The sequence below is a fragment of the Suricata suricatta genome, chromosome 1, assembly GCF_006229205.1.
Source record: "Suricata suricatta isolate VVHF042 chromosome 1, meerkat_22Aug2017_6uvM2_HiC, whole genome shotgun sequence".
Taxonomy (NCBI): domain Eukaryota; kingdom Metazoa; phylum Chordata; class Mammalia; order Carnivora; family Herpestidae; genus Suricata; species Suricata suricatta.
The window spans coordinates 132,725,754-132,751,379 of NC_043700.1; the positions used below are offsets into that span (position 1 = coordinate 132,725,754).

The 25,626-nt window shown below is 35.4% G+C and overlaps 1 protein-coding gene across 1 annotated transcript; it reads left to right on the forward strand.

The window, feature by feature from the left end:
- Window positions 1–302: 302 nt before the first annotated feature.
- On the forward strand, window positions 303–1,962 carry GK2 (glycerol kinase 2). Its single transcript, XM_029926474.1, is given in 7 exon segments — window positions 303–692; window positions 694–1,210; window positions 1,213–1,295; window positions 1,297–1,520; window positions 1,522–1,716; window positions 1,718–1,772; window positions 1,774–1,962. Coding segments are annotated over 7 exon segments (1,653 nt in total).
- Window positions 1,963–25,626: the final 23,664 nt, after the last annotated feature.

The following is a 25,626-nucleotide window of genomic DNA, read 5'->3' on the forward strand; positions in this document are numbered from 1 at the left end:
GTAAATACATGACCCTTTTGTAGCTTAAATCTCCTTAAAAGGTAATTGAGTGACTGAGGGCGGGGTTTACACTAAAAGAGTAGGGTGAGCAGGTGCAAGCCAGTTAAAGGTCAAGCGTTACCTCCATAGCTTCTGGTTGAGCAAGGGCAGCCACTGTGCAAGCGTTCCTGACGCTCCTGACCCTCCTGACCCTCCGAAAGTTTCTAAAGTATTGCATGCCCCGCCCCCTGGAACACCTTCATCACTTGGGAAATGGCACTAGAGCCCCTGAGCTGACCTATAATCAATAGGCATCCCTATTCATGGCATCCCTGAAGAAAGCAGCTGTGGGGCCTTTGGTGGGAGCAGTGGTCCAGGGAACTAATTCCACTTGCTTTCTGGTTTTCAATTCAAAAACAACGGATATACTTGGTTACCATCAAGTGGAATTAACACAGGAGTTACCAAAAGAAGGATGAGTGGAACAAGACCCTAAGGAAATCCTTCAGTCTGTCTATGAGTGTATAGAGAGAACGTGTGACAAACTTAGTAAACTGAACATTGATATATCCAACATAAAAGCTATTGGGGTCAGCAGTCAAAATGAAATGACAATAATCTGGGACAAGTTAACTGAAGAGCCACTCTACAATGCTGTAGTGTGGCTTGATCTAAGAACCCAGCCTACTGTTGAAAATCTTAATTTAAAAATATCCAGGAAATAGTAACTTTGTAAAGGCCAAGACCCGCCTACCACTTAGCACTTACTTCAGTGCAGTGAAACTTCGTTGGATTCTTGACAATATGAGAATAGTTCAAAAGGCTGTTGAAGAAGGTAGAGCTCTTTTTGGTACCATTGACTCATAGCTTATTTGGAGTTTGACAGGAGGAGTAAATGAAGGTGTCAGTTGTACAGATGTAACAAATGCAAGTAGGACCATGCTTTTCAGCATCCATTCTTTGGAATGGGGTAAATGGCTTTTTGACTTTTTTGAAATTCCAATGGACATTCTTCCAAATGTATGGAGTTCTTCTAAGATCTATGGCCTGATGAAAGCTGGGACCTTGGAAAGGGTGCCAATATCTGGGTGCTTGGGGAGCCAGTCTGCTGCATTGGTAGGACAAATATGCTTCCAAGAAGGACAAGCCAAAAACACATATGGAATAGGCTTTTTCTTACTGTGTAACACAGGTCATAAGTGTGTGTTTTCTGAACATGACCTTCTGACCACAGGGATTATCAACTAGGCAGAGACAAGCCAGCATGTTATGTACTGGAAGGTTCTGTTGCTATAGCCAGTGCTGTTATTCACTGGGTTAAGAGACAATATTAGAATTATTAACACCTCAGAAGAAATTGAAGTACTTGCTAGAGATGTAGGTACTTCTTATAGCTGCTACTTTGTCCCAGCTTTTTCAGGGCTATATGCACCTTACTGGGAGCCCACTGCAAGAGGAATAATCTGTGGCCTTACTCAGTTTACCAATAAAAATCATATTGCTTTTGCTGCATTAGAAACTGTTTGTTTCCAAACCCAAGAATTTCGATGCCATGAACCATGACTGTGGAATTCCCCTCAGTCATTTGCAGGTAGATGGAAGAATGATCAACAATAAAGTTCTTAATCAACTACAAGCAGACTTTCTGCATATTCCCGTAATAAAGCCCTTTATGCCCAAAACAACTGCACTGAGAGCTGCCATGGCAGCAGGAGCTGCAGAAGGGGTGGGCGTTTGGTCTTAAACCTGAGGATTTGTCAGTTGTCATTATGGAACGGTTTGAACCACAGATCAAAGGCCACAGAAAGTGAAATTCGTTATTCTACCTGGTGGAAAGCTGTGATGAAGTCCATGGGTTGGGTTACAACTCTGACTCCTGAAAGCAGTGATCCTATTATCTTTTCTAGTTTGCCCTTGGGCTTTTTTATAGTGAGTAGCATGATAATTCTAATTCGAGCAAGGTACATCTCAGGTGTACCATAATAATACCAAGCGTGGATGCCCCAGATGTGAGCTTTTCATGTAATGAAAGAATCTGGCAATTCTGTCTCTTATATGATGAAACTATCATAGACTCTGATTTTATTTATAAACCAGTTGCTACATAACTAATGGGGAACTGTAACAGTAGATCTGTGGTTGAAATGAATAAATTACACTATAAAATGTGGTGTGTTCTTTAACATCAACCATTAAGGTTGGGCCCGCTACCCTAAGGATCAACCCCTCTATTGTCATAAAATCCTGCTCCATGCCTTCTAAGATACAGGATATTCAGATTCTGACTGTGGAATATTTTGTCAAATATTTTCTAACACTTATGGACAAAGATTTGGTCCTCTGTGCTACACACACACGATAAGAGGTGTAACTAGCTTCTAAAACTGAGGGACTTCTCGCTGTTGTTGTTGTTTGTAGCAGATCCCCCAAGTCCTCTTTTGTATGTATTAGGGCCACCACAGTATCTGAATGTTTAATGGGAACATAGGTTCTTGCAAATAGACATTTAATATTCTCATAGCTTAGATGTTGTCCTGGAAAATATTTGCCAAATTAAAATTCTTCAGACATTTTACATTATCCCACTAATTATATGATGTTCTGTGTAGATCTTATAAGTAAAAGTACTTTTCCATTTGAAAAACATCTCTCCATTTTATGTATCTACTATGTATAACTACATTCTCATATCATATAAAATAACCCATTTTATAAAATAAGCTTGTAAGAAGCGTAGTAGTAGTCTTAGGTGTTCCATGACATAGATAAATATTTTAAGATAAACATTTGTGTATCATTTTGGACAGTGAATATGCATGTTATTACCAGGAAGAACTCTTTCTAAAAGATAAAGTATTTAAAACTTAAGTATATATTCGATGTTGACACACTAAGAAGTATCTTATGATTTCAACTATATTTCTTATATCTTACCTTTTTATTTAATTACCTTAACTGGATATATGATGGGGGCCAACACTGTGGAATACTACAATAAATGTTTTCTCAAGTAGAAGAAAATAATTGACTGCTCACATAAAAATAATATTATAGTACAGATTTTAAGCATATGTAAAAGAAAGCAAAAATAGCAAAAAAATTGAAAGTGGAAAATCGAAGTGTAATAGTATAATGCTCACATACTATATGGAAAGTGTTATAACTATTTGAAGTTATACTGATAATTAAAGATGCATACTCTACATCTTAAAATAATGAAACAAAAAGTTATAAGTAATAAACAAATTAAGGGTAAGCTAAAACTATAAAAGCATTCAGTTGATCCAAAAGAAGATAGAAAGAGAATGAAACAGAAAAAATAGATATAAAAATAGAAAACAATAGCAGGAAATATATTTAACTGTTACTATATCAATAAGCATATTAATATAAATAGTCTCAATCAAAAAGAAAGATTATCATATTAGATTAAAAAAGACTGAAATAATACTTCCTCCAAGAAAATATTTTAGATATAAGGAAAAAATTAGTTAAAAATAAAAAGGATACAAAAATACCATGCTAATAATAACAAAAAGAAAGTCAAAGTGGCTATATTAAAATCAGAAAGTAAATTTCAGAGTAAATAATGTTACCAGTGAAAAACAAGATCATTTACAATGGTAAAGGGGTCACTTCATCTAGGGGATATAACAATCCTAAATATTTATGCACCTAATAATAGAGCTTCAAAATACATGAAACAAAATCTGATAGAACTGAAAGAAAAAACAAATCTACAAGCACATCGCCTCCTCAACATTTGATAAAACAAGTAAACATTTTAATAAGATATAGAATATTTGAACAATACTATCAAACAACTGAATTAACATTAATACAAAATACTACCCAATAATAGAATATATATACTCTTCTCAAGTTTATATGAAACATTTACCAAGATAGACTTCACTGAGAACATTAACCAAGACTTTATGAATTTGAAAGAATTTTATATAAAGATGCTGTCTGAGAACATTGGAATCATAAATCAATAGAGTTCTAGAAATTTTCCAAATATTTGGAAACTAAATAATGAACTTTTAAATAATCCCTGAGATAAAGAGAGAAAACAGAAAATGCTTGGAACTCAATGAAAATAAAATTACAACATATCAAACTCCATTATTTATTACTAGAGCAGTACTTAGGAAGAAATTCATAGAATTAAAAACCTTTATTAGAAGAGAGAAAAGGTTTAAAATCAGTGATCTCAGCTTCTAAACAATAAAATAAAATAAAATAAATATAATATTTAGAAATATATTTCTGAAGAGAATAAAATATAAATTAAATGCAAAGTAGGTAGAAGAAAAAAATTGAGAGTAATAATCAATGGTATAGAAAATAGCAAAACTGAATATAACCAAAGTTGGTTCTTTTAGAATATCAACAAAATGACAAACTTTTAACCAGATTGAATAGAAAAAAAGAGAAAGATGACAAAAGTTACCAAAAACATGAATGAGAGTGATATCACCATATCATAAAAATATTAAAATGATAAAGGAGTATTATGAAACCGTTATGCCAATAAATTTGACAACAGAGATGAAATAAGCAAATATTTTGGAAAACACAAACTATCAAACCTCAAGAAAAAATAGAAAACTTGAATGGTCCTATAATCAAATAAACTGAATTTCTAGTTTACTCCCTACCCCACCCCCAAAGAACACTCCAAGTCCAAATGTCTTCAACAGTGGAGAAATAATACCCATTCTAATAAACTTTTCCAGCAAACAGAAAAAGGAAGGGACCTTTCCAAACTCTTTATGAGGACAGGATTACAACATTACCCCGATTCCAACACCAGACAAAGACATTACAAGAAAAAACTGCAGATCAATACCCTTTGAAAATATTTGTAAATATAGATGCAAGAATATAGATGCAAAAATTCTAAGCAAAAATTTAGCACAATTATTCCAACAATATATAAAAGAAATAAGACATCATGACAAAGTAGGGGAACATAAAGCTAAAATAATGAATCAGTGCAATTAGAAAACTCAGTGTTTTCTGAAGAATCACAGTATAACTCCATACTGATTAGAATGCCTAAAATTGAATAGATAAAACTATAGCAAATATTGGTAAAGGTATAGAACTGAATTTCTTACTTGAGTCTGCTAGAGATGCAAAATGGTGCAAGTATTTTAGAAAATAGTTTAATAGGTTTTTTAATCAAATATCCATCTATCATATTATCCTAGGAATATACCCAAGAGAAATGAAAACATATGTTCATACAAAGATTTGTTCATATCACTTTACTTGTTACAGCCAAAAACTACACATAACTCAAGTATCCACCAACAGGTGAATGGGTTAACAAACCATGGTATGTCTACACAGTGCAAGACTACCAGCAACTCTTCATACATACACACTACAAAAATAGATTTTCAAAATTATTATCTGAGTGAAAAAATCCAGACAAAGTAGTATATTCATATGTTTGATTCCATTTATGTACAATTCTAGAAAATGCAAACCATTGTATAATGATAGAAAGCAGGTCAGTGGGTGCCTGGGAAATGGGAAGATGAGGAGTTGGCAGGAAGGGGCAGGAAGCATGATTACAAAGGGGCACAAAGAAAATTTGGGGGGAAGATGAATATATTCATTATATTAGTTATGGTGATAGTTTCAAGGGTGAATATAAATGTGAAAATTAATCAAATTGAACACTTTATGTGCAATTTTTGCATGTCAATTATAACTCAAGACATCTATAAAAGAGGGGAAAATGTACTTCAGACTCTGAAGGAATAGAACCAAAGTTTGTTTAAGTAAGTTAATCTGATTCTACAGTCTGTTAGCATGGAGTGTGCCAGTTTCCATCTCTAGAAGGTCTATGAGCTTTATTTGAAGTCATTTGTGTGATTAGGCTGGAGAAGTACATGATAATGTCTAGTGTCATTTAAAACAAATTAATTTCCCATTTCATTTATCTGGCCATAATTCTCAGTCTGGGACCCATTGCAAATGACCTTATGAAAAGTCACAAACAAATATATGATAAGAAAATCAGGCTCAAACCCTCAAATTCAGCATCTCATTCTCACTTCTTCAGTATTAAAATCCTGTGATTATCAACTTTCCTTTTTTTATATATTTGCCTTTATAGGTCTCATTTTCATAATTAAATGTATATGATATTGGTAAATTACAGTACTTTGCCTCAAGGCTATAAAGGAGCTTCTGTATATTCTATTATAAAATTAGCTAATTAATAATTTCTCGATATTGCCACTAAGCAGAACTACATAGTTAAGTTATTATGATCAGTTCTCATTGCATGCATGTTATAAAAAACAGCAAGTCATCATTTAATGTCAGGCATATGTGTCAGTGAGAGAGCATGGGCTCAAACACTAACCAAGAGAATGGAAAAAATCTAATTCTAGTACTGTTTTCCAAAGATTAACAGTTTGTAAATTAAGGACAGCCCTGCAGAGCGGTGCAGGGTAAGTAAGGAGGAAAAGAAATGAAAGAAACAAAGGCCATGAAGGGAAAGGAATGTTAAAGGTATCCAAAGAGAAACAAGCCGTATTATTAAATCTAAAGACACCCTATGTAGTATCCATGTAAAGCAGCACTAACCCACTAAATCATTTCTAGCTTGGCTACTGGAGTGGCAGCCATATACATCCAACCTAGAAGGATAAGCCACTTTCTATCTTGGCCCCATAGAGAATTCTAAATTATTATCTGTTTGTGCCTAATTTCTGGTGCTTGTATTATCAGTTTGATAGTAGTATCCACATGCTTACAGGGAAGCTATTGTTTCTCTTATGGGTCAGCCCTTGTTCTCAATGCCTAAGTATAAATACTGCATTAAACAATCCTCATTTAGGTGAGACATTATGAACCAACTCTATGACTGTTAGATATGGAAAATTTGTTTCTGTGCCCTTTTTTAAAAAATTATGAACTAATAAGACCCCCTAGTGTAATCTTCCAGCAAAGTCTGGAGTAAGTACAATATAATCTCAGTCAGTCACCTACTTTAACCTCCCACTAAAATGACAGCTCTCTATTCTGATTGTTTCAGTCAAAACAAAGAATCAATTTAATAAACTTAATGTTTAAATAGTCCCCCAGAGTTTCCATCAGCAACCTTTACAGCCCAATTTATTTGAGCCTTGGTAAAACTGCATGTGATCCTTGTCTTCTATGTGTTTAGCGTACATTACAGTTCATCATCATATCAGACCTCAAAAAACTGATTTATTTTACAAAAAGGAAAAAAGAAGGAGACCTTGACCTTCGGTGGGAAAAAAGTACAGAGTGATAAAGACTTTTCTTTATTTTTTAAGTTTATTAATTTATTTATTTTGAGAGAGAAAGAGTGAGTGTGGGGGGTGGGCAGAGAGGGAAAGAGAGAGAAAGAGTGGGGGTGCTGCAGAGAGGGAGTGAGAGAATCCCAAGCAAGCTCATCACTGTCCACACAGAGTCTCTCAATCTCACAAACCGCAAGATCATGACCTGATCCAAAATCAAGTCGGATGCTTAACAGACTGAGCCACTCAGGGGCCCCGTGTTAATCCTTTATTAAACTATGAATTTCAGTTTATTGCAAACAACCTATGAATCTTTCTTACATTCAGATATTAAAATATGTTTTTAAAGCATCATAGAAAATCCAAGTTTGGAAAGAACTTACAAAGCTAAAAATAATACACAGACACTTAGTATATATTTCTATAGTAGTAGCTTCAAAAATGAGTTAGGCAAAAACCAAAACAAAAATGTTCTAGGGATTGCAAATAAGGATAACCGATCTGTCTAGCTTGCTCTCTGAACTGATGTGGGCGACGTACATATCTCTACCTCCCTGTTGTTACCTTTATATCGATTCAGCCAAATGACCAGAGCAGAGGATGGAAAAACCTCCTGGAGCAGGAAGCTGTGATTAGGCTCTCTCTCCCCCTCTCTCTCTCTGGTTATAAGATATTCTTTGTCTGGCTTCAAGTGTATTTCACTGAATAAACTTCTCCTTAACTCTATTTCACATAGATCATGGATTTCTACTTTCAGCTCAGTTTCACAGTTAAGAACATTGAAGAAAGAAAAAAAAAAAACCCGAAAACAAGAAAATCACCTCCCCAATACAAAAAATGTATAGTTTTACATTTTAAGAGATAAATCATATGGGGAATATGATTATTTGCATAGAATTCAGTATTTTTGAAAAGCAATGTTTTCGAAGAAAACTTTAAGACTATTTCACAATGTCCGAAGATCCTGGAGCTAAAAAGACCTTGAGAGACCATCTTGTCCAACACCATCTAATACAAAGAAATAAAAACTTTAAAGCATAAACACATTAGGAGCAAGATTAAGATCTAAGTTTTTATAATCTAATGTTCCTTTAGCCTCATGGAACTTATAGAGCTTTTCTTGGACTTTGTCTACCTCAAAGAACTTTGACTTTTAACAAGATAAAAATAAAAGGGATAATTTGTGAATTTTTTATGAAAGTTAGAGTTCTATCTTAGCCAACAAATAATTTGGTGCACACTCACATACTCATACACACATACAATTTTTATGGCGCGTTAAAGTAGGCACATTTTGGAAGATTCCGAACTACAATAAAACCATTCTTTATTCTCCAGGGACTTTCTATTCCTGAAAAATAGAGTGTTTATAGACTCTTTGGGGAGTCATTTCCCTAGTCATGAGCCATGACAGAAATTTAGAGATGCACTAGTATATGACCATTCTTTTCTAGATGCACATCTTGCTACTCATCTCCATAGCACTGATATCCTTTCAGACTTACTCAGGTGACCCCTTCATTTTCAGGAGCGATAGAAATTTCTTCCTCCTCTTCCTTCCATTCTTTGTCCTCCTCTTTGTCTTTTTCTTTTTCCTGAAACAAATCCATTGAGTCCTATCATATGGTATTTACTACTCATATTCACAAACATCAAAAGGACGGCAATCTGTTTAATATCCTGCAGATGAACATGCGCTAAAAAGTGGCATTGGCAATCGGGCACTCGCTGCCCACTGGGCACCAAGCAGCGATGTGCTAAAGATCTGGCGTGTTGTTCCGCAGAGAAGAATGACATTCATTACAATTGTATCAAAAACAAATTATGTACCAAATGTTTGCCTCGATAAGTACTTGGACGATCATTTCTCTGTCTTTCATTCATTCCCTCACAGCTTCTGTGCTGCAGCTCCTTCTCTGTCGGTACTTAGCCTGTTTCTAGGTATCCTCCTCTCCCATCTCTTTGTGTGACTTCGCTGCCCTTTTCCCTTCTCCCGCCAGCCCCAATTTATATAATGAGAACCATGCTATGCTTACGAATAAGAAAAATGTCCAGAAAAAGTATATAGATGTTTCACAGAATAATTTCTAGAGCATGTCATAACGTCTCATTTCTGTCCTGTAATTGATAGATACCATTGGAGAATGGAGGCATTTACTTCTCATTTTCCAGATGTTAAAGCCTGCTACAAGAAGATAACCTAGGACAGAAAAATCAAACTTTAAATTTAAAACAGGTTGGTAATGCGTTTTAGCTAAGATTCAGAGACCTTAGATGGCAGGCCCTTTATTTCAAACACTTAGAAGCCAGGGTTCAAAGGAGACGATGGGCCAAGGCCTCAGGGCTGCTTTGTACCTGGAAACCCTGGGATTAGAACCTAAAGGAATTTGATTCTATCCCGTACACCAAGGGTTTTTTTTTTAAGATTTCAATTTTAAGAATAGTATTTAGATATTTAGTGGTCACATGGGATTTTCCCCTCAACATTCAAAATTGGTTTTAGTCCCAAAAAAATCTTAAGGGAACTCTTCTCTATAGCTCTTGGCAGTGAAAACAGTATAATGTACAGACTTGTGGAATGACTATTTTATACATCTGAAAGTAATGTAACGTTGTGTGTCAACTATACTTGAATAAAAAAAGAAAATGTTTAGAAAATATGAGATAAAAGATAAAAATGGGAAAAAAGAAAGTAAGCTTTAAATATGCATATCAATGGTAATTGTTCAAATTAGTTCAGTATTTTAACTAGAAACCAAATTAAAACAAAATGTTTTCTCACTTTATTCCCCTTCATTCTCTTTTGGTTCAGGCATCACCATTATCTCCAGGTAATGGTCCTTGATATAGTAGAACAGTAACCTAACTTTTCCTATCCTGTCTCTCAAATTTATCCTCTACATTTCCACCATAGTTTTTCCTCCCTTTCCGTTCCATTCCCTCTCCATCTCTGTCTCTCTCTGATTTTACATGATTTATTGTTTTATTTTGTTTTGTTTTTCCAGCGTCACTGATCTGGCTTGGAAAGTACTCCCCCACCACCACGCCCCAAGGGAGCCCAGGGATCTTCTCTCCACGCAGAGGTTTGCGGACCTCTCTGCTGCAGGAGGCAGCTGGGGAAAGGCAGGGCCCCAGTGGGAAAAGGAGGTGCCTGTCTCAGGGTCCTCAATCTCCCAAAGCCCTCCTCGTTGTTCTTATGAACGTTTCTTCAGTATCTTCCTCTAGTCGTGGCTCATCGTGAGAGAGTGTGTGGGCTCTGACCTTTACATGTTGCCACGTGTGCTCTTACTAATTGCAGATCTGGACTGTCAAGGCGACGGTTTGAACCTCCAGGAGCTGGTGCTCTTTGTGGGCTCATGACTGATTTTCAGCTGTTTTCTTTTTGTCATCTCCATGATGACTCTTTTCCCGACATTTGACTTTTCTCATTACAGAGTTGTTCTGGGGGTCCTGGTGCGGTGCAGAAGGAGAGGCATCCTTTTTGCTGGGCGTGTGGGCAGACTGAACTCTGGGCCAGCTTCTGAGACAGACCGAACTCCAAGCCTCCAGCCGGTGTGGCCGGGTGGCTCTGAGCCTGCAGGGACCACCTGGAGACCTCCACTGCCCACAGTCTAGACACAGCCGTACATTTTTGAAAACAGAAATCTGATCATTTTATCGTACAGCTTTAAAGCTTGGGCTAATTTTACCATTTCCCAGGTAAGCTAATTGGCATAGCATTTAAGCTCCACGCATGTACAGTCAGCCTTTGACCTATTCTTCCAGGTTCGCTTTACTCACTGTTACCACCACTGACCTGACTTCCACCACACCTCCCTGGTGGCGAGTCCTCTAATCAAATACCTGAGAGCTTGATCATCTCTTCCGGGAACTCCCTCCCATGGCTGAAAGTTGTGTGATTTTTTTGACTCACCATGCAGCTACCTCTTCCTGGAAGCTGTCAAATTAAAGAGAAGTCACATTTTCTAGGCAGCCAAAATTAGAGACATAAAGTAAGACTTTGCTGATGGGGGGCGCCTGGGTGGCTTAGTCCGTTAAGCGTCTGGCTTTGGCTCAGATCATGATCTCACAGTTCGTGGGTTGGAGCCCTGCTTAGGGCTGTGCTGACAACTCAAAGCCTGGAGCCTGCTTCAGACTCTGTATCTCCCTTTCTCTCTGACCCTCTTCTGCTTGCACTGTCTCTCTCTGTCTCTCAAAAATAAATTAAAAACATTTTTTAAAATATTAAAAAAAGACAGTTGATGGAAAGTGAAAACCCTTTCACAGGATGAATACCATTCTTTCATCATTAAAAGTGATGCTATCTTCATTATCTAGGGCTGAATAAATAAAATTCTTGGGAAGATTTAAAGTTTTGAGAAGTTTGATCACTACCATGTTTTAGAAACCAGTAATTGCATTATAATTGTTGAAAAATCTTCTTAATACTCAAGATACTTCTGTTTTTAATATTACTTGCTCTTTGTGCTGCTTTTCATTTATTCTTTACACTTAACCCTGGTGCATTATTCTAAAGATAACTTTAACTGCATCAGTCAGTTTAATAAAATCTCTTCATTAAAAAATAGTTTTTGTACCTATAATGCCCACAATGCCCATTGTTTATTCCAAAATCAGGATTTTATTATCTTGTACCTTTTCTTCTTCTAATTAGATTGATTCCTATTACACTATAGAGTAGTCAATTAATGGGGCACCTGGGTGGCTCAGTCAGTTAAGCGCCTGGATTCTGGCTTCGGCTCAGATCATGATCTCACGGTTCGTGGGTTCGAGCCACACATCGGGCTCTGTGCTGACAACTAGCTCAGAGCCTGTAGCCTGCTTCGGATTCTGTGTCTCCCTCTCTCTCTCTGACCCTCCCCTGCTCGCGCTGTCTCTCTCTGTCTCTCTAAAATAAAAACATAAAAAATATTTTTAAAAATTTAGAGTAGTCAATTAATGTATGAGTTTCCTTTTCTAGCCTTTACATTCTCATTGATCATGATAGAAGCTTCTGAAAAAAGAGGGTTTATCTTCACAATAATAATCTCTCATAAGAATCAGCTTAGTTTGTGTATATAATTCAGCTTATCAATGAATCAGTCCATAATATTAATTAGATTCCTCTTACATAAGACATCATGGGAAATATAAAAGTAGAAACCACATGGTGCCTACCTACTAAACTTTATAATCTAGTAGTAGAAATACACCATATACATAAATGACCTTGAAGTAGGCTGATATTTGAAAAGTACCATTTAGTGAATGAATGAATGAATGAATGAATGCATATTCAAATGAGTGGATTGCATATGCAGCGAATGAAAAGGAGGTAAAGGACACTTGTATCTGGATTTAGAAGAAAAATATTGTAATGGCAGAACCAGACTCCTAAGATGTGAACCAAATTTCTAAGATGGATAGGATATCAATTGATAAAGTTGGAGAGATAAAAATAAACTTAGTTGTCAGAAATGATATGAGCAATAGCATCAGAGACTAATTTTATAGTTTAAGCTTAACAGCTTAAAACAAAGCAAATGATGTTGGAAATAAGTGGGTAATGAAAATTAGAGTCGGATTTTGAAGAGTCTTGAATGTCAATCTAAGAGCATAGGTCTTACTTTTTCCTATAGGGACTAGAGCCCCATTAAAGGTTTATGTTGAAGTGGATAACATGATAAAAATCTCATGTCTGTGCTGTTTTGATTGCTAATTTTATTATTGAAAGAAGATAGCATGGAGTAACAGTAAGACCATATACTGCTTGCTTTGAATCTGAGCTCTACCATTTACTGTGTGACCTCTCTGTGCCTCAGTTTATTCAATTCTAAATAAAGATGGGGAGGAGGATAGTACTGATGATGATAATTATAGTTGTAAGAAATAAATGGATCAATTGAGGAGCAAATAAATTAACATATGTAAAGTGCTTAGGTCAATTCCTTGCAATTATTACTGTCATTATTATAAAGAGAGAAGAGTTGGGCAATTTTTTGCTTTCTATACTTTTAAAAGTGAATCTCAGAAGAGTTACTAAAAGAGAGAAACAATAGTCACAGAAAATTATAGGTTTCATTACTATATTATAAGCATGGCTTATAAACTAAGGCATTATTTGGTAACCTGGCTGATATTTCTATATATTTTTTGTGTGATTTAAAAATTCTCACATGGGGTTTGATGATAATTTCTTGGATATAACATCAAAAGCACAGGCAGCAGAAGAAAAATAGGTTGACTGGGCCAATCTTTTGTGTGTCAAAAGCCAAAACTTTTGCGTGTCAAATGACACTATTAAAAGAGTGAAAAGGCAATGAACAGAATGAAGGAAAATATCTGCAAATAATATATCTGATAAGGGATTAATATCCACAATACATAAAGAAATGCTGCTTTTCAGAAACAAAAAAACAAACAAAAAATAAAGATGGAGGTAGTGGGTCGACCCCTTCTGGTCAACTTTAGCTTTCCCTGAGAATTAAAAAGTGGGTTTAATAAACATTTCTCCAAAGAAGATATACAAAGACCAATAAGCACAGGAAAAGACATTCAACATCGCTAGTCATTAGGGAAATGAAAATCAAAACTACAGAAATATATCATTTTATACCCATTAGGATGGCTATTATCGAAAGAAAGAAATAAAAGAAAGAAGGAAGGGAAGGAAGGAAGGAAAGAAGGAAGAAAAGAAGGAAGGAAGGAAGGGAAGGGAAGAAAAAGTGTTGGCAAGGATGTGAAGAAATTGGGACTCTTGTGCATTGCTTGTAGGAATCCAAAATGGTGCATCTACTATGGAAGACAGTATAATATTTCCTCAAAAACTTAAACATAGAGTTATCATATAATCCAGCAATGCCATTTTTAGGTAAAAAAAAGAATTAAAAACTCTAAAAAATTGAAAACAGACATTCAAACAGATAAGCACACACCAGTGTTCATTACAGCAATAGTCACAGTAGCCAAAAGGTATAAATACTTCAAATGTCCATTGACAGATAAATGGGTGAACAAAATATGGTAAGTACATATAGTGAAATATTATTCAGCCATAAAAAGGATGAAATTCTGAAACATACTACAGAACCTATGAACCCTGAAGATATTATGCTAACCAAAATAAATTAGGCACAAAAGTACAAATATTGTGGGATTCTATTTATGAGGTGCCTAGAATAGTCAAATTCTTGGAGACAGTAGAATAGTGATTCCTAGAGATTAGGAAAAGGGAGTAATGAACAGTTATTGTTCAATGGATACAGAGTTTCATTTTGTGATGATGAAAAAGTTCTGGAGATGGACAATAGTGACAAATGTAAATGTATTTAATGCCACTAAATTGTATACTTAAAATGGTTAATATTATAACATTTGTTATGTATATTTTACCACAATTTAAAAAATCAGTCCACATGAGAGTCTTTTACCACTCCTATATTATATTGGCATACTAGTTTAATTCCATTGATATGAAAGAATCATTGATTATGAACAAGAAAAGAGGGGATTGAATGATCCACGATTCAAATAATGATTCTCATTAAAATGTCCCCAAGGAAGTCTTAGGACATAGGGTTTATCACACTTGTTCCATTATTCTTGTTTCCTTTGAGAGGAAGATATATCTTAATAATGGAGAACTTACATTTTATGTGCTGAAATAAACTCTCCAAAGCTGGTTAGTTTGCTTGGCTTTAAATGTGGTATATTATCCATAAGGCAAGAGTTCCAAATTTCAGTATTCTCTGCATAATAAACCTGAAAATAATATGAATTTTAGTTTCCAGAATCTTTAACACTCTGTAGAGGGATCTTTCACACAGAGATCTGTAAGTCCTTCTCCCTGACCCTTTTCTGCTCCCTTTCTCACATCTCCTGAACAAAATGGGCATGACCCCAATTTGGCTCAGAAATTGTTGCTTTGTAAAGATATCCATCTGTTCCTTTCATTGTCTTCCTAGTCATATCTGACTGGGTTTGGGATGTCCAAACACATTTCTGTTATTGTCAACACTGCAGAGCCAAGAACTCTTTGGACAAGTAAACTGCACTATAAGCTTTTGCCTTATGTGTCCTCAAAACAATTGCCCTTGCCTGGATCCAGAACCTTTATTACTAGAGAGAGTATGGGATACTCAGCAGGAAACAAATATATTTGGTATCAAATGACCTGCTATCAAAATGAATTTTAAATATGAATACTAAGCAGCAGAAAACAAAACATATCAAATGTCCAACAAATGTGGCATTTTAAATTTGACTTTTCCTAATGGGCTGATATTTTAGAGGTTATTATGTTTCATGAATGTTTTTAATAGAATATATAAACTATATGGAAAAGTATAATTCCTGTTTATTCTCTTCTAGGGTGAAACATAAGAAAAATTTAAAAATGGGGGCACCTGGGTGGCTCAATTGGTTGTGTGGCCGACTTTGGCTTAGGTCATGATCTTGCAGTTCTGAGTTCAAGCCCTGCGTTGGGCTCTGGGTTGACAGCTCAGAGCCTGAAGCCTGCTTCAGATTTTGTGTCTCCCTCTCTCTCTGCCCTCCTTTGCTCATGCTCTATCTCTCAAAAATAAATAAGTGTTAAAAAAATTTTTAATGTAGCAGAAAAATTTGTTGAACTGGAGGTTCTTTGATTTGTTAAATGAATATGCATGGATTTGAATTTTATTGTTTCTATTCCCAGAGATTTTCCAGTCAGTCTTGAAATATAACTTGCTTCTCAGTTGCTACTTCTGAAAACAGAAATATTATAGAAGTACATTTTTTGGTAGGTCTTCTATTTTCATAAATAAAGAATCCTATAGGTTTTCTGATAAATCTTTTTAACTACAGTATAGAAAACTTGAGATAGTGCTATGATATCACTAAATTCATTCATCCAATTGTCATTTACTGAGTGTCTAGTATGTGCCTGGTGTTATGTCAGCTAGGTGATGGGAATCCAAAGGTGAGTAAGATACTTTACCTTTGAAGAATGTGCTCTTTCACAGTGTTTTGAGTAAAAACTGTGCAAATGTGATAGCTCTTTCCTCATGACTACATCAGACTGGGGATAAAACTAAAGATAAGATCATATAAGTGTTATTTCTTGAAGATATCATGTAAATTGCCATCTCCCCAAGCTCTTGGACTCTTGTCATTGAGGGTTGCTCTAACCCTTATGCTGAGGTCACTGCCTTAGAGCAAAAACATTGAGGAGCAGCATACTCACAAGAATGTCATTTGCTTTGCTCACTGTGCTTTACACACTCATTCCTGTACCCTTTCCTCTGTAAGCAAGCCATCTCTACACCATCTGGGACTAGAACAACCACAAGGTTTCTTTTCCTTTTCATATCCAAAAAATATTTTCAAATATTCATACTGGCTCTTCGGAAATTTTTATTTAATTCACTGACGTTGTTGTTGTTGTTGTTGTTGTTGTTGTTGTTGTTGTTATGGAAATTATTCTAGCCTGCAGCCAGGTCTGAAAATTGCTATCCCCAAGTGACTTTCAACTATAATAAATTCCTTGACTCAACCAGCCACACCAGGACACAAACAACACAGCCTTTGGGGCCTCAAATCATTGAAGAGACTCTTGGTTCTTGGTCTTTCCATCCCTTGCTTCTGGGCTCTGAAATTGCTGCTTAACAGAGCAAGAGAAGAGACTGAGGTGAGAGCCTGACTCTCTCTCAGGTCTACTGAAACAGATGGCACCGTCCCCATCTTCCCACACTTTCTTGTACTTAATAGGGACAGTCCATCCCAAGTAGGTGCAAGAGCAGTTCTCAGTTCTGCAAGCAACTACATCTAGATTTGGCTAAGTTGGAATTCGAATTCTATCATATGCAACTGAAGATACTCCTAGGGTAACATGGTCTCCTTTCCTGGCTGAAATTTGGGTTACCTGTTCGGGGTTCCATAAAATGTACACTCTTCTAGGAATGTATGTCAAATTACATCTTACTTATGTGTTTCATGATTTCTCTTGTCTGCTAGACTACAAGTCTCTTTAAGGTATGGGCTCTCTTCTTTTCTTTTTGTTCTCTTGTAGTAGACTTTGACAAATAATAGATCTTCAATTAAAAAAAGAAAAAGAAAAAAAAGAGGGGCACCTGAGTGGCTCAGTTGGTTAAGCGTCCGACATCAGCTCAGGTCATGATCTCAGTTTGTGGGTTCAAGCCTCATGTTGGGCTCTGTGCTGATGGCTAAGGGCTTGGAGCCTGCTTCAGATTCTGTGTCTCCCTCTCTCTCTGTTCCTCTCCTGCTTGCACTTTGTCTCTCTCTCTTTCTCTCTCTCTCAAAAATAAAGATTAAGAAAAAATTTTTTTAAATGACAGCTAAGTAAAAAGTGAATTTTTCACCATAATTAGATTTTTATATTTTTCAACATAAATAATATCCAGAACTCTACACTGGCTCCAAAGAAACCCTCTCTTAATTAAAAAAAAAAATTTAAATATAATTAATGTTTCTTAACAAATCAACAGCAGATCCTAAACACCACTTAGCTGTCCCATCCTCCAATGCCTTTACCACATTCTACAACAGAGTGACTGTCAGAAAGTTGGTAGTATTATAAGTCAGGTATGAGACATAGTTTTTTAAAAAATCTAAGCTTAGAATTCTGAAGGCACTACATTTTATCCACTGTAAATACTATGCATTCTGAAAAATTGAATATATTATTGAATAAGTTTTCTGTTAGTCTTTCTTGATTGAAAACTAAAGTGTCAATGAAATTACTCAAACTACAGGGGCCCTGGGTGAGTCAGTTGGTTAAACATCTGGCTTTTAATTTGGGGGGCTCAGGTCATAATATCACGGTTTGTGAGTTCAAGCCCCGTGTCAGTCTCTGTGCTGACAATGCAGACCCTGCTTGGAATTCTCTCTCTCTCTCTCTCTCTCATTCTCTCTCTCCCTCTTTCTGCCCCTCCCGCATCCCTCTAAATTAAATACATAAAGCTTAAAAAAATAAATTGCTTGAACTATGGCCAGATGTTAAACAAAAGAAAGCTGATTGTATGCTTTGTTTCATCTGTATCTATTTTTGTCTTATTTTCCATTATTTCAAGATGTCATACATTTCCTAAATGACACACTTCATGATTATACTAAAGAATCTCTCTGTATAAAATGTACAGGTTTCCCCCACTATCTGAAAGTTCACTTTACACCACTTTGCTTTTAAGAAAGTCCTACATTAACACCTGTTCTTGTCAGCAGACTCATAAGAGCAGTTTAGCCTTTATAAAATGGTAATTGCTTCTTTGATTTTTGCCAATTCAGCTTACAAAAGATTTCACAGGAATGCTCTACTTTCAGATAACAGGAGAAACCTGTCTTGGAAAAATCAATATTGCCTAATAAAGATAGAGTTATTGAACACTGGAACATTAGCTAGACACTTGTCTGCAATTTAAAATCCCAAAGTGTAAATTCTCTCATTATATAAACTAGAAAAAAATCTTTGTGTGTCCGAATATGTCATCACTCTCCTGAGGCAATCATGACAAGCTCTCAGAATGCCAGCTGTATTAACGTGTGATGTGAACAATGAATTTGAATAAATAGGGAAGCTCTGAAGACAATTCAAAGTAGTCCATCTTTGTTCTGAATGAGCAGAAATTTCTAATATTATGAGTATTAGCCAATGTTAAGTTTAACTTAACATTGTTTTTTTAATAACTTTTAGCAATTACATCTTAAAATTATCTTAGATTTACATTATAGACTCTTTTCAAAAAGTTAAATTGAAATCAAATATGTTCTTATAATAACTAAATCTCAAGTAAAGTAAAATATCCATATACCAGCTAGCCAATGTTTTGGTTATAACTGCTTTATTAAAATTGATAGAACAATTGATTATTTTTAAGTATTTTTATATAGTTCTCTTTCCTTTTTTCTAAAACAATGAACTGGATTACTTTTATAATAAGGCAAAAGTCTAGCAAAAAAATGATAGAGGCAATAAGGTATTTTAAACTTTGGATATGGGAAGAAGACAAAGAAATTAGATCCATCCCAAGAGCTTCATTCCTAACAGGATCCACTTGCAGTGCTTTCTCTCTGTTTCAGTCAAGGGTGTCATTATCCAGTCTTAGAATCCAGAAACCTGATAATCCTGTTTGCCATCTCTCTCCCACATATCTCATTATTGTCTAGAGCATATCCATATTTTCATAAGATTTTTACCAATCTTAGATCATAAACATTTCTTAAACCCATTCAGTTTTCCATCACTGCTTCCAACCCTAGTTCAAACTACCACTGTTTCTCATCAGATGCATTTACTTTAATAGCATCCTAACTCTGGTCTTCTCCAGGTTCTCCTGTACTTTAGAACCAGAGCAATCTGCATGTTATGATGCAAATTTAATCATGTCTTTTGTTTCCTTTTGAACTGTCCTCCAGATAAATACCAAAACCTTCAACATGGCTTTCATGGTTCATTGTGGTCTGATGCTACCTCATCTCCCACTGAGAGCACCCCCTCATTCTCTGTGTTCTAGAGAGAAGAAATTGTGTTAATTTCTGGAACATGGCATTTGTCTGTAGTGAACCTATATCTAGTACAGCACATGACATAGGATAGAAGGCAATAAATACCTTGATAAAGGCACAGGGTGAATTAATGAATGCATGGATGAATGAAGCATAATGTTGCAGGAAAATGTCATACTGAGCAGATACATATTACTAGAACTTCTGCTCTGTCATGCATAATACATATTTTAAGTTGTTTTCTTCACATATAAGCCACTGTCAACACCATATGTAAAGAACACAGGTTACAACTCAAAGCAATAGTTTTTTCTTTGATTTCCATGACAAGAGATACCCATCTGCACTATGATTGGGAAAGGCTACTTTATTTATCATATGAATTAATTAAAATATCATTCATTCATTGTTCTAACTCACAGAAAATATATTTTATGAAGATGTTAAATAATAAATTCATACACATAGAAAAACTCACATTTTGACTGAGAAAGGCACAGATGCTTTTCAGAATAAAAATAACTTCAACAGCAATTTCTTTGAAAGAATGTAATTTTAAAATAAATGTGTGGTTCAGGCTGTTTTCTGAATGGGATTGCTGAATTGATTCTGAACTCGGATTTGTAATCTAATTGGGTCAATCTTATGATCCAGTGGATAGAAACTAAATTGTGTGGAGAAGGGAAAATTAGGAAAAGATTAATATTTACTATGAAGTACACAATGTAATAAGGATTTAATAGATGTCTTTCTCTTAATCCTTACAACAACTTGGAGTGTTGTCTGCCATTATCTCCAGTTTACTGCTAGGAAACACAGCTTGGGAGATTATGCAGATATTAAGGGGAAGATGTAGTACTTGTCTGACTCCAAAGGCATCTCTTGATGTCCTATGATTAATTGCAGAGTTACCCTTCTATTATTCCTCCTCAGTGACCATCATGAAGCCTTCTTACCTTCTGGGATTATTTTCCTGTATAAATTTCCAAGTTACTGAACTCTTGTGACTCCAACAGTTACTATTGTTTCTCCAAATTACTCCTAAGTCTAGTTATGAAATTTGCTTTAGTGCTATCTTGATGGCTTCATTCTACTATTGATTCACTGAAGATTAAGCATTGAATTAAAACTCTTTTTCTCTTTTGAAGTTTACTGTCATTTATCTGGATAGAAAATGTTGAAATTTGAGGATCTTGGTTTCATCAAATACATTTGTTGCAAAAATACTCCTGTACATCTTCAATGACCATTTAATTATATGTTTAACATAACCTGTCTCTGAAGACTGAATGTTAAAGGCTCATTTCTGGGCTACTCACCAAGTTTCCTGCATGCTAATTTCACTTTTCACATGAGTTATAAATGCTAAAGGAAATCATTTCAAAACCAAAAGGTTATAATAACAAATATTTGGACAAAGAATAAAATATTCTGATGTCTTCTATACAGTGTAGATCATTAGACTCACAGATTTTGGTTAATGTTATAAAATCAAAGTCAATCATAGAGATGATTGGCTGGATTTTTAATTTTCATATGAATTGTCTCTAATGTCTAAGGAAATTCTGTTTGAATTAACCAATTAAGATGTAGACTCCAGTTTTATAAGCATTTCACCTGCCAGCTGCCTTTCTTTCAGTCTTTTCTGCAAAAGAGAAAAAAAAAATGTACTTGTTTTTTCATGAAGGTTTAAGTCCAAAAAGTGCCTTTTATGATTTTGAAAAAATGGCACATGTCATCATTGAAAATAAAAAAAACCTCCCAGATCATCATCTTCTAGTGAGCATTAGTCCCGTGTCCATTAAAAGAAAGGTGATAAAATAGATTTTATTTAATCATAGAATCATACTACATTACTATAAAATATTGTCAAAAACAAGTTCAAACTTTGATAAAAAGAGACTAAACAGAAGAAAGACTATTGCAATAGGGAGAAACTTCCAATCTCAGAAATTGTCAGGCATCTCAAAATCAGACAGAAAAGTCTTTTCACGTGCACGGCTAGGAGAGGTGTTATGTGTTGAATTGTGTCTCCCAGGAAGATATGTAGAAGTCCTGAACCCCAATACCTCTGAATGGGACCTGGTTTGGAAATAGTCACTGCATATAGTTAAGATGAGGTCATATGGGAGTAGGGTGGGCCCTTAATCCAATATGACTATACTATCTGTATGAAGATATGAAGAAAGAATACCAAGAAGCCAGATACTGAAGTGTTGTAGCTGTAAACCAAGGAACATCAAGGATTAACAGCTACCACCAAGGCAAGGGAGGATTTTCCCCAGCATCTCAGAAGGAACATGGCAGACACTTTGAAGACCTGTTCACTTCTAACGTTCCACAAATATAAGAGAATTAAGTTCTATTGTTTTAAACCAGTTTATGGTAATTTGTTACAGCAGACCTAGAAAATTAATACAAGGGGAATGTAAAGATTAGCAGAAACTCTTAAGAGAAAGTTTGGCAAGCAAGAAGAACTGACCAATAAAGTCCAAGGGTAAAGGTGCCTTGCTGTGGTCAGCTGATTCTCGGAATAAATTGATAAAAGCGGCTTGTCCTACTTTTTAGTGCTTGCTCAGACTGGGACATAATTAGAACTCACAGGAAGGAAAGAAGCCTCACTAAAGTTTAATCAAAGCAAAACAGATGTAAGGAAAGGGCAATTGTGGGAGCGCCTAGGTGGCTCAGTTGATTAAGTGTCAGACTTCAACTCAGGTTATGATATCACGGTTCATGGGTTTGAGACTGCATTGGGCTCTCTGCTGTCAACACAGAACCTGCTTCAAATCCTCTGTCCCCTCTAACTCTACCCCTCCCCTGCTTGTGCTTCCTCTCTCTCTGTCTCTCTCAAAAATAAATAAATAAACTTAAAAAAAAGGGCAATTGTGAATACTTGATCCATATGAAATCTATTTTATTTGAATTTTAATGGAAAAACAAGTAAATGAAACTGAAGAGATTAAGGAAATTCAGGTGTTTGTCCACAATAAAACACTTCAATTTCCAAATATTTCTTTAACATTAAGACTGTTATGTATGAGTTCATGGGCGGTTTTCTGTTTGAGTTTTAAACAGTATCTTTTGACATGAGGCTAGGAGGGATGGAATTTAGCACACCTGAAAGTGTTCTCCACCCACCTCCTAGAATTCATCCTGTTTGTTAGGTGTCGTATCAGTTTTATAATGCCACACTTTAAACCTGGTACATAATTTCCACAATTTTCCATCTGCCCATTGATCACAGGGTTGCAGATCACCAACTTTGTATCCTCACATGGCAGAAAAAGAAGAAGCAAGAGAGCTCTTTGGTATCACTTTTACAAGGCACTAATCCCATTCAAGAGGCCTCCACCCTTATGACCTAAGCACCTTCCAAAGGCCCTGCCTCCTAATACTATCACATTGGGTACTAAGATTTCAACCTATGAATTTTGGGGGGACACAAACATTCAGACCATAGCAATATATGGAGAGAGAGGAGAATTTTAATTTCTTTGAGAGAATACAGACAATTATTTGTCATACAATTATCTATGTCTCTTTGATGATTATTTTTGTAATGTATGCCTAACATTTATTCACCATTTCCTATTTACAGACAAATTTCTAAGCCTTTTATGCTCATTATCTCATTTGATATAAGTGCTTCATTTACTTTGCATATGATATTCTACTTTTTTTGAACATTTCTTTTGGGTTATTAGTTAAGTTTGAAGGAATGGGACAGGTTATTTTATTGGCAACTTTAAGTCTTACAGCCATGAGAGAATTGTGGGGTAAGCTGAAATTTTGTCAAAAGATTCTAAGGGCACCTGGGTGGCTCTGTTGATTGAGTGTTGGACTGTGGCTCAAGTCATGATCTCAGGGTTCATGGGTTTGAGCCCTGCATTAGGCTTTATGCTGATAGCATAGAGCCTGGAAAAAGTTTGCAATTACTACCTTATGCTGTAATGAGAATTGGCAAGAAAAAAAAAAGAGTGGTAAATTAATTGTTCCATTTCTTTCTTCCAAGATGATTCTTGAGCCTCTCTCTAAGCTTTAACTTTCATTAATCTTAACCGACCACTAGGTTACTTGACCAGCTTAGAACAATGTTCAGTTTCAACATAAAGGAGGACATGCCTCCATTAATTTGAAAACAAAAATGGCAAAATGGCTAAAATTAAAAAAATAACCAAGGGAATTCTAATTTTTAAAAAATTAGTGCTTTTTTTTCCTTCAGTGTGTTGAAAATAATACACTCCTGTAAACTCTCACATTTTCTATATTCTCTAACATTTATGCCATAATTGATAGTAACAACAATAATACATAAAATGGTATATGCAAAGCTCCTTTGAAATAAAAATCATATTATGTGATTCAGTTTTTATTAACAAAACTAAGAATTGTTAAATACAATATACATGGCATCAACAGAAACAAAAAATATTTAGTAAAGAAATGTTAGTTCTTAATTGAAAGCACCCTAGAATAATAATAAGCAGGGATTTTATATTAAAATTTATACATTTATACATCCAATTTATACATTTAAATTGACTTAGGTGAAGAAAAGTTGCCAATGTTCAAATTTTAAGCATTACCAACCCATATAATTCAATAAAGAGAAAATAATTGCAACTGAGAGAAGAAGAAAAAAATAGCATTCTGCTGAATCCTTTATTTATTAGTATGACTAATATAAGTCGGAATTCATTGCAGTTCTAAATAGCACTATGAAAAGTATTTGGTTCTCTGAAAGAAATTCCTTAACTATCCAGGTATTTTGGAAAAGCATCTAAACTGTATTTCTAGTAGATGAGACACACCTTATAATGGTTGTTTTGTTACTAGACTTGCTTTTAAAAGGTATATTGAGCCATTGTACTGTTAAAACTATATGCATGTATATATTTTATTCCTGTGTGAATTCTTCTCCAGGGAAAGCCTTTACCTTAACGCATTTACATATATTTTCAAGGCTCTTGTTCTCAGTCAGAAACAAAGATGAGGTCAGTAAGAGACCCTCAACCCATTTAGCATCCGGGTCTTTGTCAGCTATCACCAACAGCAGGGTTTATGACAAATGAGGAGCCAGGCTTCCAGCTGAATTTCAGTGTAGTTATTTTTGTTTTAATGTATGTGTGAATCAATTAATCCTGTCATAGAAGGGCATCGTAAACTGTGTGCCAGAGTTAATGAGTCAGCCATTATCACATCATTACACCAGCTGGCATAATGTAGCATGTGTTGTTTGTCATAATATACACTGCCATGCTTAACAACCATTAATTGTTTACACGAGCAGTCATATTTTTCTTCAAAGAACCTTCAGCGACTGGTTAATATTTTGAAGGCTTTTTAAGTGAATGACTATTACAAAGCAAAGATATCCTTACTAAGCTAGCCCACAGTGTAAGAAACTGAAACAAGGGAAGACATTTGGAAGACAGGGAAAGTCTCAAGGACCTTTCAAATAAAACCTCAATGTTGCAGAATTAAGTAAATCCTAAGACTGACTTGCATGACTGATTCAACTACACCTAGACATGGCCAGCTCAATGAAAAGAAAGACGCCGTCCTAAGAGTAAGTTGGTGAGATGAAATTCCTTATTCTTATGTGTTGAGAGGATCACTGAGGCCCGTACCCAGGATTTATGTCTCACCACAAGGACTTTCTGCAAAAAGATACAATTGTGGGTTTATAATTTTTTTAATCATTAGGAAAACTTGGCTAGTATGATTTTCTTGGCTGATGAAAGGCAGCATGCGGCCATCACAGTCCAAAGTTATAGTTTACCAGCTTTCTGTGGATTTGTTTTTGGCGACTCCTGCACATTTTCATTGGCCATATGGCTTTCTCTAGCCAGACACAGATTCCACGAATAAAGGTAAA